We start from the raw sequence: 20086 nt of genomic DNA on the forward strand, positions 1-20086 counted from the left end.
ATCTGCATGTGTTTTTTATGACACGTAGCTGTTTACACGTGTATTAAAGCTGTATTTTGTGAAAGCACAAGTTGTACTCCTTGCCTTCGGGCTTATCGAATCAAAAAGGTTGACAAAAAAGAATATCCCACCTTCTTCTTTGAAGCGGAATCCTGGGCCAAGCAACTCGCTCCAATGGTGTCCTATCTCTCTCTCTCTCTCTCTTTTGGTTTAGCTGTCGAACCATTTTTGATGGAACATTTTTGAGTATTTCAGACAAAGGGAACAGGGAGTTTCGGAAAGAGGAGGAACAAGAGTCACACTCTGTGTGTTAGATGCGGTCGTCGTAGCTTTCACATCCAGAAGAGTCGCTGCTCTGCATGCGCTTACCCTGCCGCTCGCAAGAGGACCTGTAACACTCTTTCTTCCTTTATTCCAATCCCACATGCGGTTTAGTGTTCCCTTAGTCACTTGATATCCATTGCGTTGTGTACCAATTTCGATGATCGTTATGAAATTAAAAAAAAAGATTTTTATCATATGCGTCCAGACCGACTCGATTGACTTTTGTCGCATGCAAGATTTTATCTTATATGTTCTCTCGTTTATGCCTAGCTCAATCAAATTTTTGTGGTAAGAGAAAACGTAGCGTCTTTCTTATTCAATTGTCTCTTTTTTTTGGTTATATATAGACAACTGGAGTCTGAAGGCAATCAGGAGGAAGACCACTGGAACGGGTAGGATGAGGTATCTCAAAAATGTTCCCCGCCGATTCAAGACTTGTTTCAGAGAAGGTAACATTGATCTTGAATCTTGATTGGTTTTTAACAATTATGATTGTCAAAAACGGTGTTTTATTGTCATTTCTTGGTTAATTTAGGTACTGAAGCCAAGCCAAGGAACAAGGCAGCAGCAGGTTCATCATCCTAAGAAAAAGGAGTCCATTCCGTCTTAAACGCAGCAAAGAGTAAAGCCTAGCTTTGTATCGCATTATCTAGTTCAGTAGCCCGTGAAATAACGAGATGTTTGATAGAGAACAATAGTACTTTGAATGTAAAACTCTGTATATTTCCTTCCCCTTAACACTCAATACAAGTGAAAAGCCTAAGTCTCTATGCTTTGGCTTAAGAGCCAAGTTTACAATTTGCCAAAAGCCAACCTCCCAGAGACTCTCTTGTTACATTTATACTAAAACTATCGACTGTAATAGGCAACTGCACTTCTCATGATAAGCGATCACTCTTCTAGTGCGTTCACAGTCCTCTTCCCGCCTCTCTTATTCTTATGATAATACACTCTCCAGCTCCTATCAGTGTTCTGTTATATTGTGTCATTTGCTTATAAAGTTTTGAACCTTTCGTTCGAAAGATTATTTTACATTTTGCAAATTTCTTACAAGTCTTAATTATTTACCTGCTATCTTTTACATTCAGGTTATAGTTTTGACTTTTGATTGATTACAATTCTCAAGCAAATGCATGTATCCAACTTTTGAACATTTAACTAATGCTTTCAAGAATAATCGTTTTCAACCAACAACAAGTCCCGAGAGGGGTAGAATTGGAACTCTCCAAAACTGAGCGGAGAAACTTTAAAAAACTGATCTCATCACTTCCTCGTAACCGGAAAATCTTATTAAAACACCGCAACCGCCTCCTCCTCCTTCCTCCTCCGCTTCTCTAGGTTTCCGTCGTAACAGAATTTGATTCTTCGATTTGATCTCCCACAGATCTATCTATCGCTGAAAGAAGATGATCCGATTAAGAACCTACGCATGCCTCAGCTTCATCGCAACCCTCTCCATAATCCACCACGCCTTCTCCATCCGAGGCCAGTTCTACCCGGCCGCCGTCTACCTCTCCACCTCCAAGATCAGCCTAATGCTCCTCCTCAACATGTGCCTCGTCCTCATGCTCGCCCTCTGGCACCTCGTCAAGCTCCTCTTCCTCGGCTCCCTCCGCGAAGCCGAGATCGAGCGGCTCAACGAGCAGGCATGGAGAGAGCTCATGGAGATCCTCTTCGCCATCACCATCTTCCGCCAAGACTTCTCCAGTGGCTTCCTCCCCCTTGTCGTCACGCTTCTCCTCATCAAGGCCTTGCACTGGCTCGCTCAGAAGCGAGTCGAGTTCATCGAGACGGCTCCTAACGTCACCAAGCTCGCTCACGTTCGTATTGTTTCTTTCTTGGCGTTTCTTCTTGTTGTGGATTCGATCTTTATGTATAGCTCGGTTCGGCATTTGGTTCGGTCTAGGCAGGCCTCCGTTTCTCTCTTCTTCTCTTTCGAGTAAGTTGAATCTCATATATGCTATATAGTGTTTGTGTTACCTCTCTATAATAATGTTGTGGTTTACAGGTATATGATTTTGGCGACGACGACGGTGGCGATTTTTGTGAAGTATGTGTTCTTTGTTACTGATATGATAATGGATGGTCAGTGGGAGAAGAAGCCGGTTTATACTTTCTATCTTGAGCTTATCCGTGACCTGCTTCATTTGTCAATGTACATTTGCTTCTTCTTTGTCATCTTCATGTAAGTTTTTTTTTCTCCTTTTGTTAGAACTAGTGACGATTAGTAAGCAGAAGAATCAAATGTATGTACTTGTTGGATTGTTAGTTATGGAGAGACTTGGGAGGAGAAGTTTTTTTTTTTTTTTTTGGTTTCTTGACTCATTTCATGGCTATTGTTTAGGAACTATGGTGTGCCTTTGCATTTGTTGAGGGAGCTTTATGAGACCTTCAGGAACTTCCAGATTCGTGTTTCTGATTACCTTCGTTATCGTAAAATCACTTCCAATATGAACGACAGGTTCCCTGATGCAACTCCTGAAGAACTTACTGCGTAAGTTTTCTATATATTTTCCATTCAAACTAGGAAAAAGTCTTATTCTGGTCTTGTTAAGTTTGGAAAAAATCTTATATTATGCAGAAGTGATGCCACATGTATCATATGCCGTGAAGAAATGACAACTGCGAAGAAGCTGATATGCGGGCATCTCTTCCATGTACATTGTCTTCGATCATGGTTGGAACGACAGCAGACATGTCCTACTTGCAGGGCACTTGTTGTACCTCCTGAGAATGGCACATCTACAACAGCTGCAGGGCAACGAGGATTGCACCAAGGTTCTCAGCAAGGTACTTCAAGCTCAGGTGGCCAGGGATCTGAAACGCGTTCTTCTGCTGGCGGTTCCAATGATAGTTTGAGCAGGCATCACGCCAGACTTCAAGCAGCTGCTTCTGCAGCCTCCATGTATGGGAAGTCAATGGTGTATCCATCTGCAGACAAAGTAGCATGGTATGTATTAATTTGCTCACTCTGCGCTTGGTGTCGAGTTTTAGAACTAGTAAAGGTGATTTTAGTCCTATTGAATCATAGACTTAAACCAAAGAAGCTGTAGAATTGTCACCGCATAGCTTGAATTCATGTTGTTCAGTTATTTTAGCTTTTGTTATATTTTTTTTCTCAACTCCAATGTGTTATGGAGAAAAAACCGACAGATACGTTTACCCCCTTTGTTTGTGTTAAAGGTCGCCGGGTTTTCCTGGTACAGAGAAAGCCTCAGCAGAACCACATGGAACCCATCCTTCATCATCCTCAGCGGCTTCTCAGCTTCCTCAACAAAACCTTCCTGGTGAAAACTCTCGTGCCTATGCAAATATCCCAGCGGACAAGCTGGAAACGATGAAAAAATCTCTGGAGAGCCAGCTCGAGGTATGGTCCCTGGGTAGTGTATTCTTATGTAAAACTTAAGAATCAAATAATAGCATTTGGTATCCTGGTTAAGTATCATCAGCGTTATGTTTGTAGACTTTGCGAAACAGACTTCAGTTTCTGGAGTCCACAGGAGAAGCAGATGACAAAGGGAAGAGAGTTGTTGATCGATGCGACAGAGCAGCAGAGTGAATAGCAAATTAGAGGGAAACAAAACGCTGGGTCTAGAACTGAGGCAGAGAAGATATAGACAAAGAGATGATAAAAAGATGTATACTGTCTTATAATTATGAAGCTTGAAACTGAAACCTAATCTGTGTTTTCTTCTAATTATTCGGTTGGCATATTTATAGGGAAGACACTCCTTTACTTGAACTAGTCTTTTGTCCGCGGATAATGAAAGGAAAACTTACCCAAACGAGTTATAAGAAGAAGAAGAAGAAGAAAAGAGAGAGAGAGACTACTAACACACACATATAACAAACACGTCGACCTCGTTTTATTCATTTCTCTTAAATTTAGTTTTCGTTCTTATATACACGATTGATCTTGTTATCTGATATTCAACAATACAATACATTCTCGTCAACTCAAACCTACTTTACTTCGTTGTTTTAAGGAATTTGTGGTTTAAATTTCTTTTGCCATGATCCATTACAAACAAACACTCGAAATTCTTATTGTGGGTTTTTAAAATCTCTATTTTAGACTAAAATAGTTACTATTTATATTTAGGAAATAAATCAACATTTAATTATATTTTTAAAGATTCAGCTAATATGAATAATAAATCGGTTCCTTAAAATTTGAATAAATGAAGTTCACCTATTTGGGGTTTCATCTTTTGATATTTTCAATACTTTAACGTTATAGTATCGAGGATTCAACATAAAAATAATAATTTGATTGTCAAAGCATATCCGACTATCATCTCTGAAATCGACTGCACTCGGTTTGCATCTTTTTCTTGTTTCTTCTTTGCTTCTAAGAAACTTACTGTTAATAATTTAGATTTGCTAGCAATCTGTATTTGATAATGATGAGAATCAGATTCTTATTTGGCTTTGATAATGATGAGAATCAGATCTACTTGGAACTTGGTTCTGATAATGATAATAATCTTTGAGATGCAAATCTGCTTTCATTTTTATAATCTTGGTTATAGAAATCGGAACTTGGTTCTGATAAGGATTTGCTTCGACTATCATCTCTGAAATCGACTACACTCGTTTTCATCTTAGTCTCTCCGGCGGCAAGAGAGAGGCTTCCTCCCTCAAGATATTCAGGCGGCAGAGATGACCGCGATGACGAATTCGGGGTTTGAAGGAGTTGAGAAGCGGTTGGAGATCGTCTTCAAGAAACAGGCGATAGGAGAGTCATCATTACGGGTGATGTTAACCGAAGATGTTTAACATGTTATACTGAAGCCGGTGGACTGCAAGATCGAGTACAACCTGCTTTCTCCAAGTGTTGATACATACCTTCTCTATGCCTCTAGCTTGTTCGTGTTTTGATGACTGGGTGGTTATTAAGACATGCGGTAATACGAAGATATTCAAAGCTATCTATTTGATTCTGTTACACTACAGGCCAAATCCAGTTGCGGTCAAATTCACCCGAGGAACCTATATCTGGCCAGAGCACCAACCCTTTCCCCACCAGAGTTTTGAAACAGAAGTATTCAAGTTGCGCGAACTCTTGCCTCTCGAAGATGTAATGACAGAGAAATTGGGCTGTCCCAGAAATATATTTCATGTTATTGCTGCTGCTGCACCACGGCTGATCTTTCACTTTCCTCCCCTCCCAGCCTTCGTTCAACGGTGGAGATCTTGATGACGAGTTTAGACAAATCCAAGTCATCCGTCTTCTTTCAAGAGAGCCTACGTGGACCCATGATCACCGCGTCTGGTATAGACAGACTTTTTCCCGGATCCAAAATCTCAGACATGGAGTTCCCGGGCTGTGGCTATTCAATGAATGGTATTGTCGGTGGTGGATCTGTGTATACGATTCATGTTGCTCCTGAAGAAGGGTTCAGCTTTGCCAGCTTTGAACTTTGTCAATATCAGCATGATGATGTGGACCTCGGTTTATTGGTGGAATCCGTGGTCTTTTGCTTTGATCCTGCTCACTTCACGGTTGCCGTCGTGGGCTCTTCTAAGTTTTCTGGAGAGTTGATTCTCAAGAATAGAGTTGTTCGATGCAAAGAGATCAAAGTTAGGTGCTTGGGGCACAGTTGATTATTACTTTTTCTGATATGCTAGTAATTATATGATTGATGTTCTTGCTCTTATATAATGATATGATGATTTTTCCCTCTGTCTCTCTCTCAAAACTGTTGTATGCCATTTTGTGATATATACGCACTGAACTGGACATTCCTAATATGTAAATACAGACGAACCACCGTTTGTATCTCATTTTATGCATCCAGCTCTCTGTAACTAACCAATGACAATTTCTGTATTTCTCCAGCATGAGCGTGAGTATATGTTGCTTTGTACCATCATGTGTTCTCTCCCCTGACTTATGTTTGTCATGTCCCTGAATATAACAAGGCATCATAGACTTCCTTTGTTTGTATACAGTCTTGCTGACGTCTCACCGTAACAGAAGTGACGCTATATCCAATGTGCGTAGTGTGAATGTAACCTCCCAACTATTACACACTTGATGGGGATGTGAAACTGTAAACCAAAACTGTATATAGGAGCAGCCCACTATCAACCATGTGTCGCCTCCACAAGATGTAAAGTAACAGTAGCTTGTGAGTGTCTCGCACTATACTACTACACCTGAGAGTTTTAAACTGTGATACACCAACAACACAAAGGAATCGTTCAACCTCAGGCTCTGAATTGCCCTTCTCTTCTTCTGCTTTGGAGATTCCTTATTGCAGTCTATAGTTACCACAATAGTAATATTATCACCAGAACTGTCGAGAGTCTCTATCACCATTGGTGTTTCATTTGTTGTCTCAGGTAAATCAAGTTCTTCAACCGAAACAGACAGCTCCAATGGCGCAACCAATTCCACCTCATAACACAAATCTGCAGTACCGTTTTCAATTTTAACCGTGGAAGTAAGCTCCCTAGATTCTCGTACACACTCATCAGCACCAGAGTAACTATGTTGAATCTCATAGAGACGTTCGTCTGATGCTTTCTCACGCGGTTTCGCAAACCTTGCCAACATACGATGTTTTGAATTCTGGCCAGACCTGAATTTTAACCGTGAAGGTTGATCTTCACTTAGTCCATTCCTCTGCCACGTCAATAACTCCATCCATATCAGTGTCTATCACTCAGAAACAATTGGATCCGAGTCAGAGCAGAAAACAACCCAAGTCATGCCCCACTCTCAGCTGCTTTGCAGCGATAGACTGAGATCATTTCTTGGACGATGATTTTTTTTTTTTTAATATCTTAATCTTTTTCCAACAGAAAGAGCAAACTTGACTTTTTGTTTCCTTGCTTACTTGTCCGGAAGATTTATTTCCTTTTCCTATCGGAAATATTATTCCCTTTTTCTCTTATAAAATTGATATGTACTCCCTCTGTTTTTTAAAGAGGTATGTTTTGAAGTTTTCACACATATTAAGAAAATACATTAATTATGCATTGTTTTTAGAAATTACCAAATTTCAATGCATTTTAACCAATAGTCTTTCAATAAATTCAATTAATTTTATTGAAATTTGCATTTTTTATATAGAAAACATAAAAAATACATTTTTTTGAAACAAATACTTTTTCCAGAACATGCATCTTTTAAAAACAGAGGGAGTATGATTTATACTACATAGATAATAGATAGTGTTGGGATGGAGATAAACCATCTACATTTTAACCTCTTTAAATTAATATTCTATAAATTAATATACATTACAAATTTCTATAAAATAATATAATTTTATAGTTTTAAATTGAGTTTGTGACTCAGTTAGTATATCGATAAATTAATACCAACACTATTAATTTATAGAGATTTTACTTTACAGTATTGTGAGGAGTGACTTGTTCAAGAAGTTTCAAACTGGTTCTGCAATTTACCATGTTGTCACTGCGTTTATGCTCCCAATTTGATCCCGTTGCATATATGATTTCAGATTGAGTGAATTTGTAAGTTGTAAATTCTAGTACACTTTTTTTTTGTTCAAAAAAATATAGTACACTTTTTGGGTACGAAATTTGTTCTTTTCTGCTTAAAATATGAATTCAATCCTAAATTTGTTTATATAACTGTAATGATACATCTTATCCATGGAATTTCCGGACAACAAATCCGTTAGTTAGTTGATAATTTAATGAGGTGTGAAAAAAGAAGAGGTAAAAACAGAGAAAATAAAGCATCAAACAGAAGTCAAAGACTCAAAATGCTATTCTGGATTTGCCATGCACTTGCGTATATTATTACTATTACTACACGGTTTCATTAGTTTTAAGATTTGTTCTCTTACAACAACATCAAACTACTCTTTCTGTTTTTGTTCTTGATGTCTCACCCGCCTAAAAACTCATCTTTGTTACAAGAAGAAAAAACAGAGAGATTGAAAAACAGAGAACCTCTCCTTAGATTTAAGAAAATCATGGAGAGAGTGAGAGCTGGTGAGCAAGAAGAAGAAAGCAATAATTTCAGGATGTTCCATATCGAGAGCATGAAGGATCAAAACTCATCTTCACGGCAAATCAAGAAATGGAACTCTGATTATGCCTTGAGACTTGAAGATCCAGACATTGATGATGAAACTGTTTTCAAGAAAACTGCAGCCTTGAGCTTCCTCCCAATATTACCGTCTCTGGTTAAGGACAAGACGCCTCAGACGTCTGAAGCAACCGACGAAGAGTTAGAGGAAGAAGCAGGCAAGGGAGATCATAACTTTTCTTAGATTAATGAGGCATCTTAGGGTTCCTTAATGGCTTATCTTGAGATTTCTTGGGTATTAAGTTAGGCTATGATGATAGATTTCATTAGATAAAACTATGTGCTTCATTACATACATATTTTGAGGTCTCGTTTGTCGACATATAGGTCTATAGTGAGGTTATAATGAGTTTTCTTGTGTAGTACGTTAGGGTTGGGATGATAGATATCATTAGAGAAAGCTCATGTACTCACATTATATATTCATTTGTTACAGAAAAGGAACAAATGAAAGAAAGGTTTGCAAAACTTCTTCTAGGAGAAGACATGTCAGGAGGAGGCAAAGGTGTTTCATCAGCATTGGCATTATCAAACGCAATCACAAATCTTTCGGCTTCTGCGTTTGGAGAGCAACGGCGTTTAGAGCCCATCTCTGATGATAGAAAAGAACGGTGGAGAAAAGAAATCGGATGGCTTATCTCTGTTACTGATCATATAGTTGAGTTCTCTCCAACACAACAAACAAACAAAGATGGTTCTTCAATAGAGGTGATGACTACGAGACAGAGAAGAGATCTTATCTCCAACATCCCTGCTCTTAAGAAACTCGATCTGATGCTCACTGTAAGTAAACAGATATACTCCAAATCTGCTTCATGCTTCTGCATCTTCTAAGGTTTACAAACTCTGCAGGATTGTCTTGATCGTTTTAAGGATCAGGATGAGTTTTATTACATCACAACCGATTCTCCTGAGTCTTTAACTAGTAACTCGACCAGGAATGATGATAAATGGTGGCTTCCAACAGTGAAAGTTCCACCAGCAGGCTTATCTGAAACGTCCAAAACGTTTCTACTGAGTCAGAAAGAGTGTGTGAGCCAAGTGCTTGATTCAGCAATGGCCATAAACGCTGAAGTCTTGTCTCAAATGGAGATCCCTGAGAGCTACATCGACTCGCTTCCTAAGGTATAAACCCTAACCCTAACCTAAACATTTTTCTTTGAATGCTACTATGGATCCGTTTTGTTTATGTATCCTTATTGATGTCCTTTTTTTTTGTCTTTACAGAAAGGGAGAGCTAGTCTTGGAGACACAATCTACAGAATGTTAACTTTAGACATGTTTGATGCAGAGCAGTTCCTTCTTGAGATGGATTTATCATCTGAGCACAAGATACTCGAACTAAAGAACAAAATCGAAGCTTCGGTTGTGATATGGAAGAGAAAGATAGTGCAGAAAGACAACAAGTCGTCGTCTCCATTTAGTACCAATCTGAGTATGGAGAAGAGACAATTACTAGAAGAAAGAGCAGGAACCATCTTGTTTCTTCTCAAACAAGTTTTCCCAGTGATCTCTCAATCCACACTTGACATCAGCAAGATACAATTCAACAAAGTAATCAATCACAAAAAAAAAATTAAACATCATTTTACTTGTTTGTGTTCTGTCTTAAAAAAGTCTGTTAAATTGCAGGATATAGGGTTGGCTATAGTGGAGAGTTATTCAAGAGTTCTTGAAAGCTTGGCGCACACGGTACTTTCAAGAATAGAAGATGTTCTTGAAGCTGATCAGGTAACACAGGACCCTGATGTCGCGGTTTGTAAGAGAGATATAGTGAAGGAAACAGAGAGTCCTCGGAAGGAAGAAGAAAAGGACTTTTGTCTTTTGGAGGAGAGACCTAAAAAGAGCAAATCGGCCATTTCACTTTCACAGGTAATGCAATGGAACATGGAAGACCATGAGCAACCGAAGAAAGAAAAGAACGAAACACCATTCAAAGATTCAAGCAAGAAACTGTTGACCAGAGTGTCAAGCATGATCAACAAGAAGACTAGTTCTTATCTTGAATCTCTTGGAACAACAAAAAGTCCAAGAGTAGGGAGATACTCTTGAGAAAATAATATTTCTTTTGTTAACTAGGGAAAGAATAACGTTTTTAATGTAAGAAAAAAAGCAGAACATACATATAATCATATAAAGAGTCTGAAAGCATTGAGAAATGGTTATGGGAAGGTAACAAACATTGCATGAATCTAAATCAGAGTTTGCCGCGAGGACCAAGCTTAGGCTTCTCCTGAGGACCTCTCTTGATGGGAATAACATCGCCAGTGGACGAAGCGCTGACATAAGTAAGCAAAGATCCTCCTCCAAGAATCAAGAATTTGAAGAGCAATTCTCTCTTTGTGAATGGTGCAACGAATGTCTCAAAAAACTTGCTCTACAAGTAAGCAAAGAAGAAGAGTATCTTTCACAATAGTACTGTTCGAAGTATAAAAAATCTATGTCAAGTTTTTGATATGGATAAACCTGAAGAGGGTTGTAAGGAGAAGGATCATCAGAGCCGTATAGATCCCATTGACCAGTTGTGTTTCCCAAATCTTCCCAAGTCAAAGTAGACACTCTTGTCTCCATACTTGGCTACCACGGCACCAGACCTAGTAAAGATGAAGAACAACCTCAAGCTAATTGATTACAAGATAGGAAACTACCAGAATTATATTTTCATCACCAGTGTACGTATATTTACGTTAATGTGCTAAACCACACTAACGTAAATTAATAGATAAATAAAGAGCTTTCATCACCTGATGGATTTGGGTTTGATGCTTAGGCTGGAAGGCTTGAAGGGGAGCTTGGCTCCAGCGAGTGAGCTGCCGCCGAGGCCCTTTGTGGCGGCAGATGGTTTCACGGTGGCGACGCTTGCAAGAGACGCCATGAGCCCATGAGTTTCGTTCACTAATTTTTTTTTTGTGGGGTAACAATAGGTGCATTTGGTCATAATAAATTAATAAGTGGACTTTGGTCTTTTTCTGACACGAGGCAAACAGCAATCTCTCTTGAAGATTTGCTTATGCCAATTGGAAAATACCACGTGGAATCTAGTTAGATAAGACAATCTTATATGGTTCTAACATGACTTCTAGTTTTCGATCCCTTCATTTCTAATTGTTCTTGGAAAAAATAATAAAATATGCTCAAATGCATTTTAGAGTTACGAAAAAACCAGCCGATCGCAAGTTCTATCAACCGCCGCCTCTATAGGTGTTATCAGGGTTGGGTGTCACTATTTTTTTCCCTCGGTAACTTAAATCTCGAGAAAATGTTATAAATCATCAAATAAATAGCTCACTTTGGACACAAAAAATAATAATTAAATAACCGTGTGTCAAACTTGGCTTCCATCAGTGGTTTAGTAGACGGCAAAATGCATTTTGTTTCCTATATTTTATGACTAGAATAAGCCCGTCCTACGGACGGGAAGTAGATTAATAAATAATTTAGATAATCAAAATAAATATTTAATATGAGTTGTTATTATTAAAAAAGATATATATTTGTTAAAAATTATGTTATTGGACTTGAAGACTAAATAAGCCATATTATCTAAAAATTTGGAGATGCTTTTTAAAAAGACCTTAACCCACCTTCGAAACGTGGGATCTATACTATTATTTGCGAAGTGATTTTTCGAACAATATAATGAAACATACAGTGTATCTAGGGTAAGCTAATGAATAAAAAAAATACATTCTATTGATTTTTTCAATTAATTCAGCATTTATTTTCATTGTTTACTATTGTTTTAACTTTTTATTTTATCACTTAAAAATCAAATATTTTCACAATAAAAATTGTTTTACTTTGATGTTGGTCTTAATTCTATATTGAATTTGATAGTAAGTAGATTATTTTTTCAAAATATAGTTATTTGTTTTTAATTTAAAAAAATACTTTATACATTTCCATTTAAAATTAATAATTTAAATGATGCAAGTAGAATGATTTATTCATTATAACAAAAACAATTAAAATTACGTAGTAACATAAAACCTGTTGTTCAGGAAAAAAAACATAAAAACCTAATACTGTTTGTTATGAATATAATTTGTTTACTATAATTAAGAAGAAAATAAATTATGTTATCTGAATAAATTATTAGAGTTTTAAACTAATAAAATTATGAAATTCAATAATTTAAAACATTTTAAAATAATATATATTATTACAAATGATTATGTTATACATACAATATATTTTAAAATTTATGTTGTGGTTCGAGTCTACAAACCAGTTTTCAAATGGATATGTCAATTTTTTTGTTTGGTTTTCTAATTTTTTTTTAAGCTAAATATAAATCTATTACATATGACTGATGAATAACTGATGAGGTAAACACCAAATATTTAAATATAATATATATATCTATTTAAATAATTGTTTCCTCTCTTTGACCAAAAAAAAAAAATCATCTCCTCTGTGATAAGAATCATGGAAGAATGTACAAAAGGTGTCATCGAAAGCTATTTGGCTCAAATTGTGCGTTAGTTTTCAACAGACTCAATAAGTATTTTCCATGAATTCCTTGAGAATGTCTTCACAGCATCTTGGGGTTTGACTTCACCAGGAAGAATTCTTTCTACAATACACCAATAATGAGCGTCATCTTGTTGACCAATGACTTCTTGATTCTCCGGAAACGCAGCAAAGCTCCTAAGCTCCTTGAACATGTCTCAAATAGTCTTAAAACCTTGGATCTTCTTCATTGACATGGATACCTGGCAAGGATTCGAGACATGTGTCGCTATTCTCCACTTACCATACTCAGAATGTAACCCTCCTGGTTTCTGCGTTTGTTGGGTACACAGTACCAAAAAGATCTGACACATCAACTTAAAGATCTTGATACTTCTTTTTTTTTTTGAGCAACTGATCTTGATACTTCATTAGCAGAAATGATAGCACCATACGTACATAGCTATAGGTTGAAGAGGAATGAATTATAAATCAAAACTCCTGAAGCGACACAAAAATAATGCAAAATCTTCAATTGCCAAATAGACAGAAGATGAATGTTTGAGGAGAGAAAAACAAACAATTGTTTTATAATATGTTTGTGGAAGTACCGAAGCAGGAAAAAGATCAACATTTTGCGAATAGATTTTCTTTAAAACAGCACAGAGATTTTGCAGCTATCTATACTCATGCTACAAACTCCTAATTCTTAGTTATCGGCCTCCTCATGCCAATGATTATACAACATTGAACATAAATGAACAGAAGTTTCTAATATGCCATGATGCGTAATAATTAACAAAATCAAAAGCAAAGCATGTGAGTTATGGCAAATTTCTAGGCTTGGAGATACACGTGAAATCCAAACACAAACAGTCCTAAGGATTTTACAGAAGCATTTGCCAATGGTTAGTTAGCAAAATCAGTGAACGGAATTTCCTATGAATTATTAATAGCTTACGTAACTACAACATTTAATGGTAAACTTTACAATATGGTTAATTGCATATCGGATAATAGACTGCTCAGGCAAGACAGTAGAGAGCCATGAAACTCAAAATTACAAATATCAGAGAGCACCACATTGTGTTGTTTATTGCTCAAGTTCTATGTGTTAAATCAAAAGCTAACAGCAGTGCACTGTCTAGGGATGCCTTAGAGTTTAGACTAAGCATCATTCTATAGAAACTCCCAAATCAACAAAGATGCCACCTTTAACTTTAAAGCTAAGATTTTCATTACCTTCTTGACGGAGGCAGACCATGAAAACGTAAGCCCCGAGAACACAATGAAGAAAAACGGTCTCCACAGATCCCAATCACAAAGTACCTCCAGGATCCTTGCTATTCGGATTCGGAAACACCACCAGCTTCTGATTACACACGACAGATCCCTTTTCACAGTATCTCACACCGGCTCCTTCAACGTGTTCGGCGGAGACCCGAATCCGCTCCCCCCGATCGTCTTGGAACCTTCGAGATGACGATGTTACCTGGCGGCGGAAGCGACGGAGGGGCTGTAACGGGTGTCACTTTCTGGGAGGTAGAGGAATAAGACGGCGGAAGCGGAGGGAGGTTGGATTGGACGAAGGGAGAGGAGGATGAGACGGGTATTGAGGGACCGATCGGGCTAGGTGGGCATGTGGAGAGGACGGTTCCGAACCTGATTGGAATCCGCCGTTCATCATGTTCTCGATCTCGTCGATGTCTGATTGGGACGATTGGTAAAACTGAATTTTAATAAAACGCAGAGTTTTGTAATAGTAGGACACGTGTCGAGACAGTAGCCTTTGAATTGATGACGTGGAAGCATACGTGGATAGCCCAGGAGGGAAGGAAACTTAACTTTATATAAATAGATAATATTAGTTTTTTTTTGACAAAAGGGCACTTTTTTTTGTGGAAAGAACTTATGATAAATCGATAATATTAGTTGTGGAAAGAACTATATATTTCATATGAAAGTAACAACTCTAATGATCTTAAGGGATACAGTTTCCCTAATAGTTATAGAACACAAATCAACTCCAACTAAAAGACAACGTAACACTTGGCTAAATATTTTATGCGGTCTTTCGTAAAACAATTCAGTTTTCTTTAATTTTTCTATTTTCAGAATTTTTTTTGAAACAATATCTTTTCAGAATATTTATTTTGCAGTTAAATAACATGTATAGAAATATTTTGCCCAAAAAATAAAAGGGAGTAGTAATAAAGGCGACGAGAGGTGGGGTCTTCAAAAACATGAATGAGAGGGCAAGATTCCACGAGAGTGGGGATCTAATTGACCCCTCAAACATGGGAGAGCCATACAAAGAGGGAAGAGACGAGACGTCTTCTCGTTGGAGTTTGTCACATGACGGAATCTATTGGAATCCACAACTATGTCACTATGCTCTGTCGTTTTCCATAAGTGAAATAGAAAATCACGGAGAATCCAACCCTGCGGTTCTGTGGAGAGAGAGACAGAGAGATGTGACTATCCACCAATGAATTAAAAGATATTTAGATACAAATCCTGCGGTACATAACTATTCCCTATGCATAGGATCCTGCTATTTGCTAGCAAGTGCATGCTACAAGTACACTTCAACTCCTCTAGGCTCTACGCTCTAGCCAAATGATGTGTTCAATTACTAATTTTGGTTTTGTAATGGATATATTTTAAAACTATTTATGAATTCGATGTAACACTAAAACATATTTCCTCCGTTTCTAAAACATCGACGTTCTGAAAAAAAACTTTCGTTTCAAAAGATACATCTTTTTATGTTTTCAATACATTCATTAATGACAAATTGTACATTTCAAATAATATAGTTATATTTATTAAAATTTTATTGGTTAAAATTTATGGAGAATAGTTCATTAAAAAACAATGCATTAATAATTACATTAATAAGAAACTTAAAACATACATATTTTAGAAACGGAGGGAGTATAAACCTATATATTCATAATACTAACTTCATTTGATATTTCTAAAATGGAGGTTTCAAAATATAATTCAGAATTGGTTTATTATGATCGTGCAATCCTGAAATTATGGACCAAAATAAAGATGGACAGAAGAAGTGTAGGAAAAAGTGTCTATTTCAAAAAAGTGTACATAAAATTTTATATGTAATAAACATGATATTGTATTTTTCTGAGAAATAATTAAATATCATGTGAACAACTGTAACATGTAGTATTTTATTTCTTCATGAACAACTGCAAAAGATTTAATTAATTTTGTAAAGTAAAGATATTTCTGTATAATTTATTATTTTTATATTTAGCAAAAACATATTATTTTCCTATATCATTCATTCATAACCCACAATACCATATATAGTGACATCATGCTGACCTAGAATATTATTGTAAAGATTATTATGTTTCAAAAGGAGGCTTGTATACAAGGACAGAAAAACGTTTCGGTGCATGACATAGAAAATCAAATGTTTTCTTTTTCTGAGAAATAAAAAATAAAATGTTCCATTGCATTTATATGATGGACAATTAAAAAAACAGATCCGATACATCTCATGGGAAAGTTGGATTGATAATTAAAACATAATTTTCTGATAAACCTGTCGAGTTGGACCTAAATAATCGACAAGATAGACTTTACACATAATATTGAGCTACGAGTGTTTGACGTTGCTTAGCACATTGTTTTGACGATAAATATAAGAGGAAACACGGGGGAAAGAAAGGTAGTTGTATATTCAAACATATCGGGAAATTGCTTGCCAAGTTGGAGTTGTAATCTGTTTCTCTCAAGTTGCGAAATTAATTTGTTTCCCTCAAAACAGATTTTATTATTTTAAAATTGATCCATGATCGGAGCAACGGTATATAATAATATGACAAAATTGAAACCGACTTATATATATGAAACATTCATAATAACCACTATCGCTCTCTTCATGCATGTTGTAAAAGTAACTGATGTGGAATTCATCTCAAGACTTCCAAGTTCCAATTAAGATTTTTTGTTTAATTTGGTTTTTAAAATATTTGGTTGTGGAATACAATTTGAACCTATCTATATATCTATATCTATAGTACTATTTGCGAAATGGTTTTTTCGCAATCACGTTAAAAACTAGAGTGGTTAATATCGTTTATACTATTAATAAATAAAATATATAAATTAACTACAAAATAAAAACGAATTTCAAATTTATTTGATTAGATAAGTGATTAAAATTAATAATAATTATTATCTAAATGTAAAATAAAAATATAATTTTTATAAATATTGTGTTGTTATCCAAAAAAATATATTTTAGTAAAAAAATTTAAAATTAAAAAACAGAAATATAATTAAATATTAATAAAGTAAACTTTCAAATTTTATATAAGTGAATGAGAATATTGATTGATTTTTAAAATTTATTACTAATAATAAATATAGTATACAAAAAAAATCAAAAAATTTAAAATAATTCAAAAATTTCATATAAAAACATAAATAAAAATTTATCATTATAATATTTTAATTAGTGATATATATATTTATAAGTAATTATAAAATGTATTCAACTGAAAATACCTAGTGATAAGTATTCAGGTGAATGACGTTTTTTCTTGCCACATAAAATGTTTGGAAGTGGTCGTGTTCAAACTAAGGTGGTAAAATCGACAAATGTGAACCTTTTATCACTAGAACTAGAAACTCAGTTAGAAAATTTAATCTAAAAGATTAATAAATCTAAATAGTGATCGCTAATTTTTTTTACAGTTTTCATATAAAAACAATTTTGTTAATAACAATAATAAATCTTTGATAAGCTCTGATTCCTATCTTCCATACACAAGATGCGATCCAATTCTTAGCTGTAATTCTCCTTGATCGGTTTCCGTCAATACGACTCTGTCAACACGACTTTCGGAGGAGGTGATTATCCTAACAGTGGTTGAGCTTGATCGAGGCCGAGGTAGTGCCTGAATCGCTCCCTATACCTGGAAAATCATCGAACTCGTCTGATCAATAAGACTTTGTCAACACGACGTGATCGGTTAAAGACAGCTATGTATCCTGGTCAGCCGTAATTTGAATGGTGTTATTTACTTGGTTTAAAGGAAATGTTTGACAGAAAGGAAACAAACAATTACGAAAGATTTGTTTTTAAAAAGGTAGATGCTAGCAATTAAAAAGATTATGTAACAATTAAAAACGTAAACTGAGATAATTGCAATGATCAGGTGCTGACCCACCCTACTCCCTTAAATGTGGGCCCACCTATCCTCGTAAGGGCCTATATAAAGGACCCAATGCGACTCTTTCCTTCTCCCATCAAACTCGGGTTAATCAATCAAAACTGTGTGAGATAAAACATTGTCACAACAAGAGAAAAGAAAGATAATAATAATGGGCAGATGGGCAATCGCAGTACACGGCGGCGCCGGAATCGACCCTAACCTTCCCGTCGAAAGACAAGAACAGGCCAAACAGCTTTTAACTCGCTGTCTCAACCTCGGCATAGCAGCCTTACGTTCCAACGTCTCCGCCATTGACGTCGTTGAGCTCGTCGTACGTATCTTTATTTTTTTCTCACAATTTATTTTAACGTATTTGCTTCATTGATTTATATTATTGTTATAACGGCAGGTGAGAGAATTGGAGACAGATCCTCTGTTTAACTCAGGCCGTGGATCTGCTCTGACGGAGAACGGAACGGTGGAAATGGAAGCGAGCATTATGGACGGTACGAAGAGACGATGCGGCGCCGTTTCGGGGATCACCACCGTGAAGAACCCGATCTCCCTCGCTCGTCTCGTCATGGACAAATCTCCCCACTCTTACCTCGCTTTCTCCGGCGCGGAGGATTTCGCCCGCACGGGGTCCACCCTTTTACCCACCTCCACATTTTTTTTTAATTCATAACTTATGAATCATAACCGCTCGGTTTAATTTTTTCCCGCGTTAACCGAAATTGGTTTGGGTTTATTAGGGAGTTGAAACTGTGGACAACGATTACTTCGTCACGGAAGACAACGTGGGGATGCTCAAGCTGGCTAAAGAAGCTAACTCAATCTTGGTATTCATAAAAATTTGACTTAATCTCCGCCGTTCATTTATTCACCGCACGTGACTTTAATCGTGTGGTCGGTGTTCATTTGTTCGTTTTCTTACAACTTTTTTATTTGTTTTTTTTACAGTTTGATTACCGGGTCCCACTGATAGGATGCGCCGCCGTAACGGACAGTCCACTCCAGATGAACGGACTTCCGATCAGCATTTACGCGCCGGAGACAGTGGGATGCGTGGTGGTGGACAGAGAGGGACGTTGCGCCGCGGGGACATCTACTGGAGGTCTGATGAACAAGATGATGGGGAGGATAGGAGACTCGCCGCTGATAGGAGCGGGGACGTATGCGTCGGAGCTCTGCGGAGTGTCGTGCACGGGAGAAGGAGAAGCCATCATAAGGTCGACGCTGGCGCGTGACGTGTCGGCTGTTATGGAGTATAAAGGGGTTGGGCTGCAGGAAGCGGTTGATTACGTCATCAAGCATAGGCTCGACGAAGGGTTCGCTGGACTTATTGCTGTGTCGAATAAAGGAGAGGTGGTTTGTGGGTTTAACTCTAATGGGATGTTCAGAGGATGTGCAACGGAGGATGGGTTCATGGAAGTTGCTATGTGGGAATGAGAGAGAGAGAGAGAGCCTTTCTTGATTTTAGTGTGTTCCATTTATTAATGTGTGGTTTCGATTTGTGAGTTTAGTTCTTGATTTGTCTCTGCTTCATGGGTAATAACAGTTCAGCTCACAAAATCGCAACTAAAAGTGGTAGTAATTAGTACCTTTCATTGAAACTTGTCTTGGTCTTCGAATCCACCTCTTTTCCTCTCCGAATCAGGTACATGTACTCATTCTTAAAATATATAGATATAGATATTTATATAAAACTTGCTAAATATTATTTAAATATACTAAAATATTATATATATACATATACATATAAACATCTTGAAATAAAGTAATGACTATTTCTGTATCATTATTGAAGTAAATTTCCCTTATAAAATTTCATGTTTTTGCTAAAAAGTTAAAAATATACCAATAACTAATAACTCATTTATCACAATTAAATTAAATTAGCTGGTTCATTAAGTTAATTAATACTCCCTCTGTTTTTAAATAATACATGTTTTGAGATTTTCACACTTTTTAATAAAACATATTAAAATCTACTTATTAGTGCATAGTTTTTTGTTATTTTATATTTCCTATATTTCTAAACCAATAA

General features: G+C 36.6%; 4 protein-coding genes, 1 long non-coding RNA gene and 2 pseudogenes across 6 annotated transcripts; 5 read left to right on the top strand and 2 right to left on the bottom strand.

Annotated features, from left to right (window-relative positions):
• Positions 1 to 67: 67 nt before the first annotated feature.
• On the top strand, positions 68 to 1094 carry LOC108810781 (60S ribosomal protein L37-1). Its single transcript, XM_018582869.2, has 4 exons — positions 68 to 177; positions 256 to 391; positions 672 to 773; positions 860 to 1094. Exons 1-4 carry the CDS (start codon positions 175 to 177, stop codon positions 907 to 909), a joined length of 291 nt encoding a protein of 96 aa, XP_018438371.1. The 5' UTR covers positions 68 to 174; the 3' UTR covers positions 910 to 1094.
• Positions 1095 to 1539: 445 nt separating this feature from the next.
• Positions 1540 to 4066, top strand: LOC108805971 (ERAD-associated E3 ubiquitin-protein ligase HRD1A-like). Of its 2 annotated transcripts, none has more exons than XM_018577973.2 (6): positions 1540 to 2263; positions 2333 to 2479; positions 2669 to 2818; positions 2906 to 3274; positions 3508 to 3691; positions 3788 to 4066. In XM_018577973.2, the coding sequence occupies exons 1-6, from the start codon at positions 1731 to 1733 to the stop codon at positions 3881 to 3883; spliced, it is 1479 nt and encodes a 492-aa protein (XP_018433475.1). In that variant the 5' UTR covers positions 1540 to 1730; the 3' UTR covers positions 3884 to 4066. The 2 variants fall into 2 exon arrangements, with proteins under 2 accessions (XP_018433475.1, XP_018433474.1); XM_018577972.2 differs by having other exon boundaries at positions 1541 to 2263; positions 2333 to 2509.
• A 416-nt stretch (positions 4067 to 4482) lies between these two features.
• Positions 4483 to 6066, top strand: LOC108809561 (uncharacterized). The gene is made up of 2 exons (XR_001942856.2): positions 4483 to 4643; positions 4933 to 6066. It is a non-coding gene; the product is annotated as an uncharacterized LOC108809561 (long non-coding RNA).
• A 2213-nt stretch (positions 6067 to 8279) lies between these two features.
• LOC108807658 (rop guanine nucleotide exchange factor 13-like) lies at positions 8280 to 10511 on the top strand. Its single transcript, XM_018579922.2, has 5 exons — positions 8280 to 8553; positions 8832 to 9178; positions 9248 to 9520; positions 9623 to 9949; positions 10028 to 10511. The coding sequence occupies exons 1-5, from the start codon at positions 8280 to 8282 to the stop codon at positions 10445 to 10447; spliced, it is 1641 nt and encodes a 546-aa protein (XP_018435424.1). The 3' UTR covers positions 10448 to 10511.
• Positions 10420 to 11334, bottom strand: LOC108809604 (photosystem I reaction center subunit VI-1, chloroplastic-like; annotated as a pseudogene).
• A 2692-nt stretch (positions 11335 to 14026) lies between these two features.
• On the bottom strand, positions 14027 to 16766 carry LOC108858760 (protein YIP4b-like; annotated as a pseudogene).
• Positions 16767 to 18121: 1355 nt separating this feature from the next.
• Positions 18122 to 19654, top strand: LOC108811310 (probable isoaspartyl peptidase/L-asparaginase 2). The gene is made up of 4 exons (XM_018583355.2): positions 18122 to 18370; positions 18449 to 18680; positions 18790 to 18878; positions 19000 to 19654. The coding sequence occupies exons 1-4, from the start codon at positions 18209 to 18211 to the stop codon at positions 19486 to 19488; spliced, it is 972 nt and encodes a 323-aa protein (XP_018438857.1). The 5' UTR covers positions 18122 to 18208; the 3' UTR covers positions 19489 to 19654.
• The last annotated feature ends 432 nt before the right edge of the window (positions 19655 to 20086 follow it).

The sequence above is a fragment of the Raphanus sativus genome, chromosome 6 (genome assembly GCF_000801105.2).
Source record: "Raphanus sativus cultivar WK10039 chromosome 6, ASM80110v3, whole genome shotgun sequence".
Classification (NCBI taxonomy): Eukaryota; Viridiplantae; Streptophyta; class Magnoliopsida; order Brassicales; family Brassicaceae; genus Raphanus; species Raphanus sativus.

Excerpts from the sequence above, each read along its gene's own strand:
- LOC108810781 (XM_018582869.2), top strand. Across the intron at positions 392-671 it reads TGCCGCTCGCAAGAGGACCT|ACAACTGGAGTCTGAAGGCA; the intron begins GTAACACTCTTT and ends GGTTATATATAG. Across the intron at positions 774-859 it reads CAAGACTTGTTTCAGAGAAG|GTACTGAAGCCAAGCCAAGG; the intron begins GTAACATTGATC and ends TGGTTAATTTAG.
- LOC108805971 (XM_018577972.2), top strand. The coding sequence starts at position 1,731 with ATGATCCGATTAAGAACCTACGCATGCCTCAGCTTCATCGCAACCCTC. Across the intron at positions 2,819-2,905 it reads ACTCCTGAAGAACTTACTGC|AAGTGATGCCACATGTATCA; the intron begins GTAAGTTTTCTA and ends TATATTATGCAG. Across the intron at positions 3,692-3,787 it reads CTCTGGAGAGCCAGCTCGAG|ACTTTGCGAAACAGACTTCA; the intron begins GTATGGTCCCTG and ends TTATGTTTGTAG.
- LOC108807658 (XM_018579922.2), top strand. The coding sequence starts at position 8,280 with ATGGAGAGAGTGAGAGCTGGTGAGCAAGAAGAAGAAAGCAATAATTTC. Across the intron at positions 8,554-8,831 it reads AGAGTTAGAGGAAGAAGCAG|AAAAGGAACAAATGAAAGAA; the intron begins GCAAGGGAGATC and ends CATTTGTTACAG. Across the intron at positions 9,521-9,622 it reads ACATCGACTCGCTTCCTAAG|AAAGGGAGAGCTAGTCTTGG; the intron begins GTATAAACCCTA and ends TTGTCTTTACAG.
- LOC108811310 (XM_018583355.2), top strand. The coding sequence starts at position 18,209 with ATGGGCAGATGGGCAATCGCAGTACACGGCGGCGCCGGAATCGACCCT. Across the intron at positions 18,371-18,448 it reads TTGACGTCGTTGAGCTCGTC|GTGAGAGAATTGGAGACAGA; the intron begins GTACGTATCTTT and ends TTATAACGGCAG. Across the intron at positions 18,879-18,999 it reads AAGAAGCTAACTCAATCTTG|TTTGATTACCGGGTCCCACT; the intron begins GTATTCATAAAA and ends TTTTTTTTACAG.